The sequence below is a fragment of the Anomaloglossus baeobatrachus genome, chromosome 10 (genome assembly GCF_048569485.1).
Source record: "Anomaloglossus baeobatrachus isolate aAnoBae1 chromosome 10, aAnoBae1.hap1, whole genome shotgun sequence".
In the NCBI taxonomy this organism is placed as follows: domain Eukaryota; kingdom Metazoa; phylum Chordata; class Amphibia; order Anura; family Aromobatidae; genus Anomaloglossus; species Anomaloglossus baeobatrachus.
In genome coordinates, this window is record NC_134362.1 from 25,524,251 (window position 1) to 25,536,423 (window position 12,173).

Genomic DNA, 12,173 nt, shown 5'->3' on the forward strand with positions numbered 1-12,173 from the left:
GAGCCACCACAAGGCTTCAGTGCTAACCACTGAGCCACCACAAGGCTTCAGTGCTAACCACTGAGCCACCACAAGGCTGCAGTGCTAACCACTGAGCCACCACAAGGCTTCAGTGCTAACCACTGAGCCACCACAAGGCTGCAGTGCTAACCACTGAGCCACTACAAGACTGCAGTGCTAACCACTGAGCCACCACAAGACCGCAGTGCTAACCACTGAGCCACCACAATACTACAGTGCTAACCACTGAGCCACCATACACTGATATATTCTTTCTCACTGCTACCCTATCTCCACTACTGTCCATAATGAAACTAGTAATTTCTGGTTTCTCTGAGCCAGTGTTTGGAGGCTAGCAGCTATGTTGTCTCCCATACAGCGAACATGCAGACATGGAGGACTTCTGCTCTTGTGTCTCTATGTAGAGTGTTTTCAGGTGCAGCAGCTGCATGGAGGACATTATACACTGGTTCTGAGCAGTGTAGCTGTGAATCCAGCTGTGATGTGATATAGAACACTTACTAGAAAGTAACAATTTGTGTATCTTGCACTTGCTTTATTTCCCTTTTCCATAGACTACTGTAGGCTTGTATAACGGCTAGGGGAGGCAGTGGTAGTCATGTGTGCAGGGGTCACCAGGCCGCAGTGCAGCAGTCGGTAACCCCTTGCCTCCCGGTTGTCGCTCCACTGCAGGGAAGCTTTCATCACAGTCCATTCTTTTTCTGAGTCAATAAAGCAGGCACTGGTATATTTTCTTTAAACACCTGGACTTTACTGATCCTCATTACATGGACTTTTTCCACTGACATAACACGGGCACGGCTCCTGGCCCGGATGGGGCTCCCTCCAGACTCCAATCCAACAATTAATTTGACGGCGGACTGCTTATCTGGCACCTGGGCTCCATCGGACACCTCTAGGCCCCTCATTCTCCTGTATGACCTCATGCTGCATGAACTGATTCAAATAGTCCTTAAGCCTATCCGCCCCACCCACAGGGATTAGCTTGCATTTTGAAGGGCTACGTGCGACAGTACTCCTCTTTTCGTGCTTCTGGCCAGGACTGACCCTTCTCTTTTAAGAGCCCACTAACCTTCAGTCTCGTAGGGGATTTTGTTGGGTTTTCTATCCATGAAAGAACGGACGCCACCCCGACTGACCGGATTCAAACCCCTCTTCTGGGGACGCAGTTCCACAGTCCTCTCAAGAGCAGGACCCCGAGTGTCCGGGATCAAAGGGTTGACCCATAGGTTCTCTTATTCACATATACTTTGGCTTATTTTCTCTAACTCCTACTGGGGACTCTCCTATCCTCCTTCTACATCCTGTCCTATATAAACCCTATCCTCCTCCTCTCTCTTAACCCTTTTTCTGCCTAACCAGGTGCCAGGGCAGCCGTCACTAACCTACACTGCCACTTAGTGGCCATTTAGAAAATACACGTTACAATTTATTACATGAGATGAATCTTTTTGTGTGCCAGATACTTCTGCTGGTGGGTGGCGTAGGCTGCTGTAATCTGAGCCCTCAGTGAGCTGGAAGTTCCTCTCGTCTTGAGCAAGTCAGATTTTAGCTGTTTTTCAGCCTGAATGATGAATTCAGGAAGCAGGGAGAGGAAAAATGGCAGAGAGGTGGAAAAAAAAGCCGATTTCTCAAATAAAAGTAATTTCGAAGATTCCTATCTTCAGTTGTACTATTGATTTATGCAAAGATTGACGACATGCCAGTGACAATTTAAAGGGGTTTTCCAGGACTGCAAAATTGTTGGTTTATCGTAGGGATAAGACAGTAATTTCAGATTGGTGAGAATGCAGGAACTTGTACTTTTACCAATCAGCTCATTAATGGGGCTGCAGCACCACGCATCGTTTATCATCCACAGTTCTTCACTTTTGGTAATGGCAGATCCCAGGTTTCCAGCTCAGGACTAAGCTGTAATAAACATTTCCTACAGCCAAATTGGTTCAGAGACAAAAACAGTTGAACTCTACTACTTTAGTGGAGATGAAAAGGAATATGAGGCTTACATTTGCTGATTGGCTCTAATTTATAAGATCCAGAAGAGGTTATAATTAATTATGACACCTTTCACACAGGCTGATAGAAAAATTGCATCTTTATTATTTTATCTTCAGTATTGCATTGTTAGTATCTAGTCTATTGCATCCTCTGTTTAGTCTCTTGAGCCTTCCGTATTCTATCATCTTAGGGCGATCAATCAAAAAATGACAACTCACCTACTTGTATACATGCTTTGCGTGTGAGGTATACAGTTTTAGGATTTCTTAGCATATTGACACCTTTCTATATGTTTTTTTCCGACATGCCTCTTTTTTCTATTAATAAAGTGGATAGTTTGCCAGTTGCTGCTCCTTCTGTATAATGTTGTAGTGTACTAATACCTAACAGTAAACACTAATATTACTGACACCTTCTATCAGATTGTTCTGAATTTTACGACTTTCGACGTGGAGTATTCCAGCTCCTGCCTCTACGATTACCTTATCATCAATGATGGGGGCAGAACAGATTCGCCATTACTGGGCAGATTCTGCTCCAACAAACCCATCCCTACCGTCGTCTCCACCGGGAACGTTCTCCTGTTACAGTTCTGCAGCGACAACTGGTTAAATATGGCTGGCTACACCGCTAACTATCATTTTGGTAAGAAGTTAGACTGTTCATGTAGGTTTTGAATGTTTTATAGTTATAGTAAATTTTGCAACTTTTTTGTATTTTTATTTATATTCAATTGTTATTATTATTTAAATATATCTTGTATTTTACATTACTCATCAATTATGTACCGCTTAGAAAAATGGTTATTTTCTGTTTTGTTTTTTTTTTCTGTTTTATAATTATAGTAATTTTGAAACTTTTTGGATTTTTTAAAATTTATTTTTCAAAGTAGTTTTATTCAAACTGTAAATAATAATAATAATAATTATTATTATTTGAATAAAAATACTTAGAAAAATACATTTACAAAAACAAAAAGTTTGCAAAATTTACTATAATTATAAAACATAAAAAAACAACAGAAAATAACCATTTTTTATGGGTTACATAAATGAGTAATGTAAAGGAATAGAATAAATATATGATTGTTGTTATTTTCTTCATCGTTTCTTATGGGAGACCCAGACCATGGGTGTATAGCTTCTGCCTCCGGAGGACACACAAAGTACTACACTAAAAGTGTAGCTCCTGCCTCCGAGCATATACACCCCCTGGATGACAAATCTAACCAGTTCAATGCTTTGTGTTCAGGAGGTCACACACACACATGCATTCTCATCTGATTTTTGATTTTTGATTTCAAAGATTTGGAAGAAAAGTGGGTCCAATCTGGACTCCCGGCATGTCCCTTCTCACCCCACTGTGTCGGCGGTGCTGTTAAGGTTGATTTTACAAGGCTGGAGCCTTCACATGCCGCGCTCCTTCACCATCCTCTGAGGCTCTGGCTTGAAGTGGGAGCCATCACGGTTCTCACTGCTTTGCAGGAGACCGGTCTCCATCCGCAGCCCTGTCAGGATCCTGCCGGACGGAGCGCTTACTCCTCAGGGACCTGGCCCTGCGTCTCATAAGCTAAGTATTGAGACGTTATTCAGGGGTCCCTTGTACATTTATTGTGGGGAGAGAGTGTTATTTCTCTTTGTTGTGATTTCCGGCCGGTTCTCTGGGTTTTTTCCTGAGAACCGCGCCGAGGGTGCCTGCTCGTCGGCCGCATGGAAAAATCTAGGCCCCGGCTTCAGATGCGGCCTAGTTTCGATTTCACTGCCCCTGCATGTCAGTCATGCAGGGGAACAGTGCGGCGCCGCCCACCGGCCGTTCAGCAGAGGGGAGGACACTCCTCTCTGAGGAGATGTTCCCCTCCCCTGTATTTCTCCTTGGCCCTCCGATTCCCGCTCTTGGACTCAACCCCGCCCCCCCTCCTCACTCCGGCGCCATTTTATCAGCGTTTACACACTGATCGGCGCTGGCTGCTGCAGCTACTGCATCTGTCTGGGGGTCCAAGCTGTGGAACCGGAGGGCACACAAAAGCGGTCTGGTAAGCCACAACCTCTGGTTGTGGACTTTATTATACACTCTCTGGGGGTCATTCTGAAGGAGTGTACTCTTTACTGCAGAGCCTCCACCTCAGCAGCATGTCTCTCACTAGGAGCAAGGCTGCAAGGCTTTACTCTATTTGCACTGCATGTAAGCTCATACTGCCTGAACCGAGCACATATCCACATTGTGATGCCTGCTCTAACACGGTAGTGCCTCAGCCTGGAGCCTCCTCAGGGGTCCCTCCGGCTGCTCCAGTCCCGGTGGCTGAACCCCCGGCTTGGGTAGCATCTTTTTCTAAAGCTATCTCCCAGTCCTTTGCCGACTCCATGGGACAGCTGTCCCGGACTCTGCTGACCATGCATCAGCCCCCTTCTCAGGGCGCCTCTGCTGCTCCGACTCGCTCTGCAGAGCTCACAGAGGATTTTTTATCTGTTCCTGGACCCCGTCCTCCTAAACGGAGACGCAGGGACTCTTCTCCTTCCTCGTCCCACGGCTCTGATTCACGAGCTGAATTACAGGGCGAGGAGGATGCCTTTACTGTGGGCTCGGACGCTACCTCTATGTACCCCATTGATCTATCTGAGGGTGATGCGGATGTTAGTGACTTGATTGCGTCCATTAATTCCGTACTGGACCTCAATCCACCAGTGTCAGAGGAACAAGCTTCTCTGGTAGAAAAATACCAGTTTACCTCACCTAAGAGAGCAAGGAGTATGTTTTTTAACCACTCCAGTTTTCAGGCCACTGTGACCAAGCCCAGGGCCTGTCCTGACAAACGCTTCCCAAAGCGTAGTTCTGATGACCGTTTTCCCTTTCCACCTGAGGTGGTCAAGGAGTGGGCTCATTTACCAAAGGTAGATCCTCCGGTGTCTAGAATCTCAGGCTTCGGCTTTTTCATCCTATGCCATGTCTGCCATTCTGGAGGCTTCTCACCGCACGGCGGTGGCTTCCGCTAATTCCCTCGCGATCCGCAGGATCTTGTGGCTTCGAGAGTGGAAAGCAGACGCTTCTTCCAAGAAGTACCTTGCTGGGCTCCCCTTTGCTGGGTCCCGGCTGTTCGGTGAACAACTGGATGAAATTATTAAGGAAGCTACTGGCGGGAAGAGTACTTCCTTGCCACAAACTAAAACCAGGAAACCTGTCCAGGGCAGTAACCAGTCGAGGTTTCGTTCCTTTCGTTCCTCTAACTGGTCATCCTCTAAGCCCTCAGCCTCGTCCACTAACTCAGCCAAGGATCGAAAACCCAGCTGGCGCGCGAAGCCGCGTCCTCAGAAGAACGGAGGAGCCGCTGCCACTAAGGCAGCCTCCTCTTGACTATCTGGCTGCGCCAACAACGTCCTTGGTCGGTGGCAGGCTCTCCCACTTTGGCGACGTGTGGTTTCAACACGTCTCCGATCAGTGGGTGCGGGATATCATCTCCCACGGCTACAGGATAGAATTTTCTTCCAGCCCGCCAAACAGATTTTTTCTGTCCACTCCCCCCTGCTCCACAGCCGCCGCCTTCTCTCAGGCCGTGGCATCCTTGCAGGCCAACGGAGTAATTGTTCCGGTTCCCACCCGGGAACGGTTCAGAGGTTTCTACTCAAACCTCTTCCTAGTCCCCAAGAAGGACGGTTCCTTCCGGCCCATCCTGGATCTCAAGCTTCTCAACAAGCATGTTCAGGTGCGGCACTTTCGCATGGAATCTTTGCGATCGGTCATTGCCTCAATGACCCAAGGAGATTTTCTGGCATCCATCGACATCAGAGATGCCTATCTGCATGTGCCAATTGCAGTTTCACACCAGCGTTGGCTACGTTTTGCAATCGGAGAGGAACATTTCCAATTCGTGGCTCTCCCCTTCGGGTTAGCCACGGCCCCTCGTGTATTCACCAAGGTCATGGCAGCAGTGGTTGCGGTTCTTCACCTCCAGGGGTTGGCAGTGATTCCTTACCTGGACGACCTTCTAGTCAAGGCTTCATCCAGTGCAGACTGTCAGCGGAGTGTCTCGCTCACTCTCGCCACGCTTGTTCAATTCGGGTGGCTTGTCAATCTGCCCAAGTCTACTCTGACCCCGACCCAGAAACTTACGTACCTAGGGATGCAATTCGAGACTCTGCCGGCACTTGTGAAGCTGCCCTTAGTCAAACAGCAGTCCCTTCATCTGGCGGTGCGTTCTCTATTGAAGCCCCGCCGTCATTCCATCAGGCACCTCATGCAGGTGCTGGGTCAGATGGTGGCGTCAATGGAAGCGGTTCCCTTTGCCCAGTTCCATCTGCGTCCTCTGCAGCTGGACATTCTCCGCCTTTGGAACAAGCGGACCTCTTCCTTGCACAGGCTAGTGGCTCTGTCGCCACAGACCAGGAGCTCTCTTCAGTGGTGGCTTCGGCCCCTCTCTCTGTCTCAGGGACGCTCCTTCCTGTCTCCGTCCTGGGTGATCCTCACCACGGACGCCAGTCTCTCCGGCTGGGGAGCAGTATTTATCCACCACCGAGCACAGGGCACTTGGACTCCGTCCGAATCAGCCCTCTCGATCAATGTGCTGGAAATAAGAGCTGTGCTCCTAGCTCTCGTAGCCTTTCACCACCTGCTGGCGGGCAAGCACATTCGAGTCCAGTCGGACAACGCGACAGCAGTTGCCTACATCAATCACCAGGGCGGGACTCACAGCCGCCTGGCGATGTTGGAGGTTCAACGCATCCTTCAGTGGACGGAGGACTCCAAGTCCACCATATCCACAGTCCATATCCCAGGCGTAGAAAACTGGGAGGCAGATTATCTCAGCCGTCAAACCGTGGACAGCGGCGAGTGGGCCCTGCATCCGGCAGTGTTCCGGTCAATCTGCCGCAAGTGGGGCACTCCGGAAGTGGATCTAATGGCATCCCGGCACAACAACAAGGTCCCGGTTTGCGTGGCTCGCTCCCACGATCCTCAGGCCTTGGCAGCGGACGCGCTGGTTCAGGATTGGTCCCAGTTCCGTCTGGCCTACGTGTTTCCCCCTCTAGCTCTCTTGCCCAGAGTCCTGCGCAAGATCAGAATGGAGGGCCGTCGGGTCATAATCATTGCTCCAGACTGGCCCAGGCGAGCTTGGTACCCAGACCTGCTCCGTCTGTCCGTAGAGGTGCCATGGCATCTCCCGGACCGCCCAGACCTTCTCTCTCAAGGTCCGTTTTTTCCGCCAGAATTCTGCGGCTCTCAGATTGACGGCGTGGCTCTTGAGTCCTGGATCCTGACGGCTTCAGGCATTCCTCCCGAGGTCATCTCCACTATGACTCAGGCTCGGAAGTCTTCCTCGGCCAGGATTTACCACAGGACTTGGAGAATTTTCCTGTCCTGGTGTCGCTCTTCCGGCCATGCTCCTTGGCCTTTTTTCCTTGCCGACCATCCTGTCCTTTCTACAGTCCGGTCTGCAGCTAGGACTATCCCTCAATTCCCTCAAGGGACAGGTCTCGGCTCTGTCAGTGTTGTTCCAGCGGCGTATCGCCCGACTGGCCCAGGTGCGCACCTTCATGCAGGGCGCATCTCACATCATTCCTCCTTACCGGCGGCCTTTGGATCCCTGGGACCTTAATCTGGTCCTCACGGCCTTACAGAAACCCCCCTTTGAGCCTCTTAGGGAGGTTTCTTTGTTTCGACTTTCACAGAAAGTGGTCTTTCTGGTGGCCATAACTTCTCTCAGGAGAGTCTCTGATTTGGCTGCGCTCTCTTCGGAGTCACCCTTTTTGGTTTTTCACCAAGACAAGGTGGTTCTCCGTCCGACTCCGGACTTTCTCCCTAAGGTGGTGTCTTCTTTCCACCTTAACCAGGACATTTCATTGCCTTCCCTTTGTCTGGCCCCTGTGCATCGCTTTGAGAAAGCGTTGCATACTTTAGATCTGGTGCGGGCGCTCCAGATCTATGTGTCAGGCACCGCCGCTCTCAGGCGGTGCACCTCTCTGTTTGTGCTAACCGCAGGTCAGCGCAACGGTCTCTCGGCTTCTAAACCGACTCTGGCTCGTTGGATTAGGTCGGCCATATCCGATGCCTACCAATGTTCTCAGGTGCCTCCCCCGCCGGGGATTAAGGCGCACTCGACCAGAGCTGTCGGTGCCTCTTGGGCTTTCAGGCACCAGGCTACGGCTCAGCAGCTCTGTCAGGCTGCCACTTGGTCTAGTCTGCACACCTTCTCGAAGCACTACCAAGTGCATGCTCATGCTTCGGCAGATGCGAGCTTGGGCAGACGCATCCTTCAGGCGGCTGTCGCCCATTTGTGAAGTTAGGTTTTGCCTACTTCTCAGTTTCTGTTTATTTCCCACCCATGGACTGCTTTGAGACGTCCCATGGTCTGGGTCTCCCATAAGGAACGATGAAGAAAAAGAGAATTTTGTTTACTTACCGTAAATTCTTTTTCTTATAGTTCCGACATGGGAGACCCAGCTCCCTCCCTGTTGCCTGTTGGCAGTTTTTGTTCCGTGTGTTTTCACCGGCTGTTGTTGTAGACAGAGGTTCCGGTTATTCCGGGTTTTACTCTATCTCTACTTATGGGTGGATGTCCTCCTTCAGCTTTTGCACTAAACTGGTTAGATTTGTCATCCAGGGGGTGTATATGCTCGGAGGGAGGAGCTACACTTTTAGTGTAGTACTTTGTGTGTCCTCCGGAGGCAGAAGCTATACACCCATGGTCTGGGTCTCCCATGTCGGAACTATAAGAAAAAGAATTTACGGTAAGTAAACAAAATTCTCTTTTTTATTATTATTAATTATTATTATTATTATTATTATTATTATTGTTACTATTATTATTAATAGTAACAATAGTAATAATAATAGTAGTAGTAATAATAATACTACTAATAATAGTAGTAATAATACTAATAGTAATAATAATAGTACTATTAGTAATGATAATAATAATAGTAGTAGTAATAATAATGATGATAATAGTTGTAGTAGTAGTAATAATAAGTGATATTAGTAATAGTAATAATAATAGTAATAATAACAGTAATAGTAGTAATAATAAATAGTTATTAATAATAGTTGTTAATAATTATAATAATATTTTATTCCTTTAAATTACTCATCATTTATGTACCCCACAGAGAAATGGTTATTTTCTGTTGTTTTTTTATGTTTTATAATTATAGTAAATTTTGCAAGTTTTTAAAATAAATATTTTTCAAAGTACCGTATTTTTCGCTTTATAAGACGCACCGGAATATAAGACGCACCCCAAACTTAGACATAAAAAAAGGTAAAAAAAAGAAAAATGGGGTCCGTCTTATACTCCGATGTTCTCTTACCGGAGGGGGGCAGCAGTGGTGGTGAAGCGGGGTCACAGGAGGCACAGGTTGTGCTGGCAGGCGCGGCAGGTCAGTGGCAGCGGGGTCCGTGGTTGCAGGTGCCGTGGCGTCCGTGGTTGCAGGCGCGGTGGTGTCCGCGGTGGCAGGATCCGTGGGGTCCGTGGTGGCGGCAGCAGCCGTGGCATGAGAGCCGTGCAGCAGGCCGGTGCAGTGAGTGTCCGCGGTCCCGGTTCAGTGGTGGCAGCGGCGGCGGCGGCGGCTCAGTGGTGGGAGCGGCGGCAACTGCTCAGTGGTGGCAGCGGCAGGGACTGCTCAGTGGTGGCGTGTGTCCGCGGTCCCGGTTCAGTGGTGGCGGCGGCGGCTCAGTGGTGGGAGCGGCGGCGACGGCTCAGTGGTGGAGTGTGTCCGCGGTCCCGATTCAAGTAATGGCGCCCGGAGCGACGCATGCGCAGATGGAGCTCTCATCCAAGGGCTCCATCTGCGCACGCGCTGACTCCCGGAGCAGCGCGTGCGCAGATGGAGCTCTCATCCAAGAGCTCCACCGGCGCCATCATTTGAAAGTGGGACCGCGGACAACTGGTAAGCTGCACAGCCGCCCGCCCCGCATGCACAGAGTGGCAGCCAGCAGGCTGCCCGCCCACTCTGCGTACAAGCCGCCGGGTACCTGTGCTTGCGTGCGGTGGCAGCCGGGTACCCATGGCTGTGTGCGGGCGGCAGATGGGTGACTGTGTGAGGGCGGCAGCCGGGTACCTGCACGGTCACCCGACTGCCGCTCGCACACAGCACCCGGCTGCCGCCCGCACACAGCCATGGGTACCCGTCTGCCACCGCATGCAAGCACAGGTACCTGGCTGCCGACCCCACACAGCACCCGCTGCCGCCCGCACACAGCCACGGGTACCCGGCTGCCGCTGCATGCAAGTACAGGTACCCGGCCGCTTGCATGCAGCCACAGGCACCCGCCCGATCGCTTCAGACAGGACCCCCCCCCCCCCCCGCTACCGCTTTATAAGACGCACCCCCCATTTTCCTCCCAAAATTTGGGGAGGAAAAGTGCGTCTTATAAAGCGAAAAATACGGTAGTTTTATTCATACTGTAAACAATAATAATAATAATAATAATAATAATAATAATAATTATACATGAATAAAAATACATTTTTAAAAAAGCCAAAAAGTTGCAAAATGTACTATAATTATAAAACATATAAAAAAACAACAGAAAATAACCATTTTTAAGGGGTACATAAATGATGAGTAATGTAAATGAAGAAAATAATATATTAATTATTATTTATAATTATTTTATTCCTTTTATATTACTCATCATTTATGTACCCCATAGAAAAAAAAATATTTTCTGTTGTTTTTTAGTTTTATAATTATAGTAAATTTTGCAACTTTTTGGCTATTTTAAAAATGTATTTTTCTAAGTATTTTTATTTATTTATTATTATTATTATTATTATTTTACATTACTCATCATTTATGTACCCCACAGAAAATCATTATTGTCTGTTGGTTTTGCCAGGAATTGTTACTGAATAATTCAGCTAAACTCATTATCCGATTCATTGTTACATTTTTGTTGTTTTTTTTTTGCGTTTTTAAATCTTTAAGTCACTTTTATTTTTATTTTTTTGTCTTGTGGTATGCATTTATGTTTTTTGGGGGCTAAATTCTTCTAAAATCTTTTTTTTGTTTTGTTTTAAACTTCTTCAAATAGCAAACAGTTACCTTGAATTAGAAAGACCCAGAGAGCGGGTATATGTATAAACTCATATAGCAAACAAAGTAAAGGAAAAAGAAAAAGGTAGCAATGTAGAACATGTCACACACATGGAATAATAGTGAATATAGTTTATTAAGTGAATCAAAACAAATTATCCATGTCTGGAAAAAACTCCAATAAAATGTGCAACATTTGAAGGTCCAGTATTTGATGAATCAGACGCTCATGTCTAGGAAACAATAACCGCACAAACAATGGCGAATGTGGAAAAAGAGGTGCAAATGTATAAAATAGGCCTAAAGAAATCCTACAAATTAAGAGAAAAATTTATCACAGATCAAAAAAGGGGCAAAGAACACCAAAAGCCAGTAACTACGGTAACAGGTGCAAATGCAATAATGAATGAATGAATTGGGGGGTGTATCTTTACATTTATAGAGTTTTATTCCTTTCTATAACTTTTTGTGATTCTTTCCATTGTTTCTTTTCCTATTTTTCAGTGCAGTCTGCATAGTGCAGTTACCCACATTTCGAGCGAAACCTGCCAGACGCCAGTTGTCACCTTTATGGATGAAATTTGATGCTTTTTCCGAATCTACAGGAATTTAGTGATTAAAAACAGCAATAAAATGCATTTCAGTGTGAATGTCTCATATAACGTGTCAGTTCTGTGTGCCGAGATACAATTTAGGAATAAACAAGAAATCTGTAATATATCATTAGTTGTGACCACTTGCTTATAGGGTATTAGCGCTAGTCATGTCAGATCTCACTAATTAAATCCAGGTTGGAGCCATATTATTAGGCTGCTGCCCCTCCCTCATACTTTACACTGCTACTCTTCTTGTTTAGATGTTCTACCTTTCAGAACCAGTGGCTTGACAGGTAGAATTATTATTTTTTTCTGCCAGGAAAGCATCATGTAATTATAGAGTGGTGTGGGGCGGCAGTCGAGGGCGAGGGACTGACTCCAGACACCCCGGCACACTACATGAAATATCTGGTCCTTGCTGGGTGTATGGACCTTTGCTGTATGGGCTGTGTGATGGTGCAGGCCATGTGCTGACGCTGTTCTCGGATGTCCAGGACCATAAGACACCTCGAGAGACCAACAGATCCTTTTCAAC

The 12,173-nt window shown here is 47.4% G+C and overlaps 1 protein-coding gene across 2 annotated transcripts in view; it reads left to right on the forward strand.

Moving 5' to 3' along the window:
- Positions 1-11,692, forward strand: part of LOC142255274 (embryonic protein UVS.2-like) — a 53,562-nt gene extending 41,870 nt beyond the window's left edge. For both annotated transcript variants that reach the window (XM_075326804.1, XM_075326805.1), the window contains 2 exons: positions 2,442-2,664; positions 11,547-11,692. In XM_075326804.1, coding sequence (XP_075182919.1) covers positions 2,442-2,664; positions 11,547-11,560 — 237 coding nt within the window. In that variant the 3' untranslated portion in view covers positions 11,561-11,692. The remainder of the gene's footprint in view (positions 1-2,441; positions 2,665-11,546) is intronic.
- Positions 11,693-12,173: the final 481 nt, after the last annotated feature.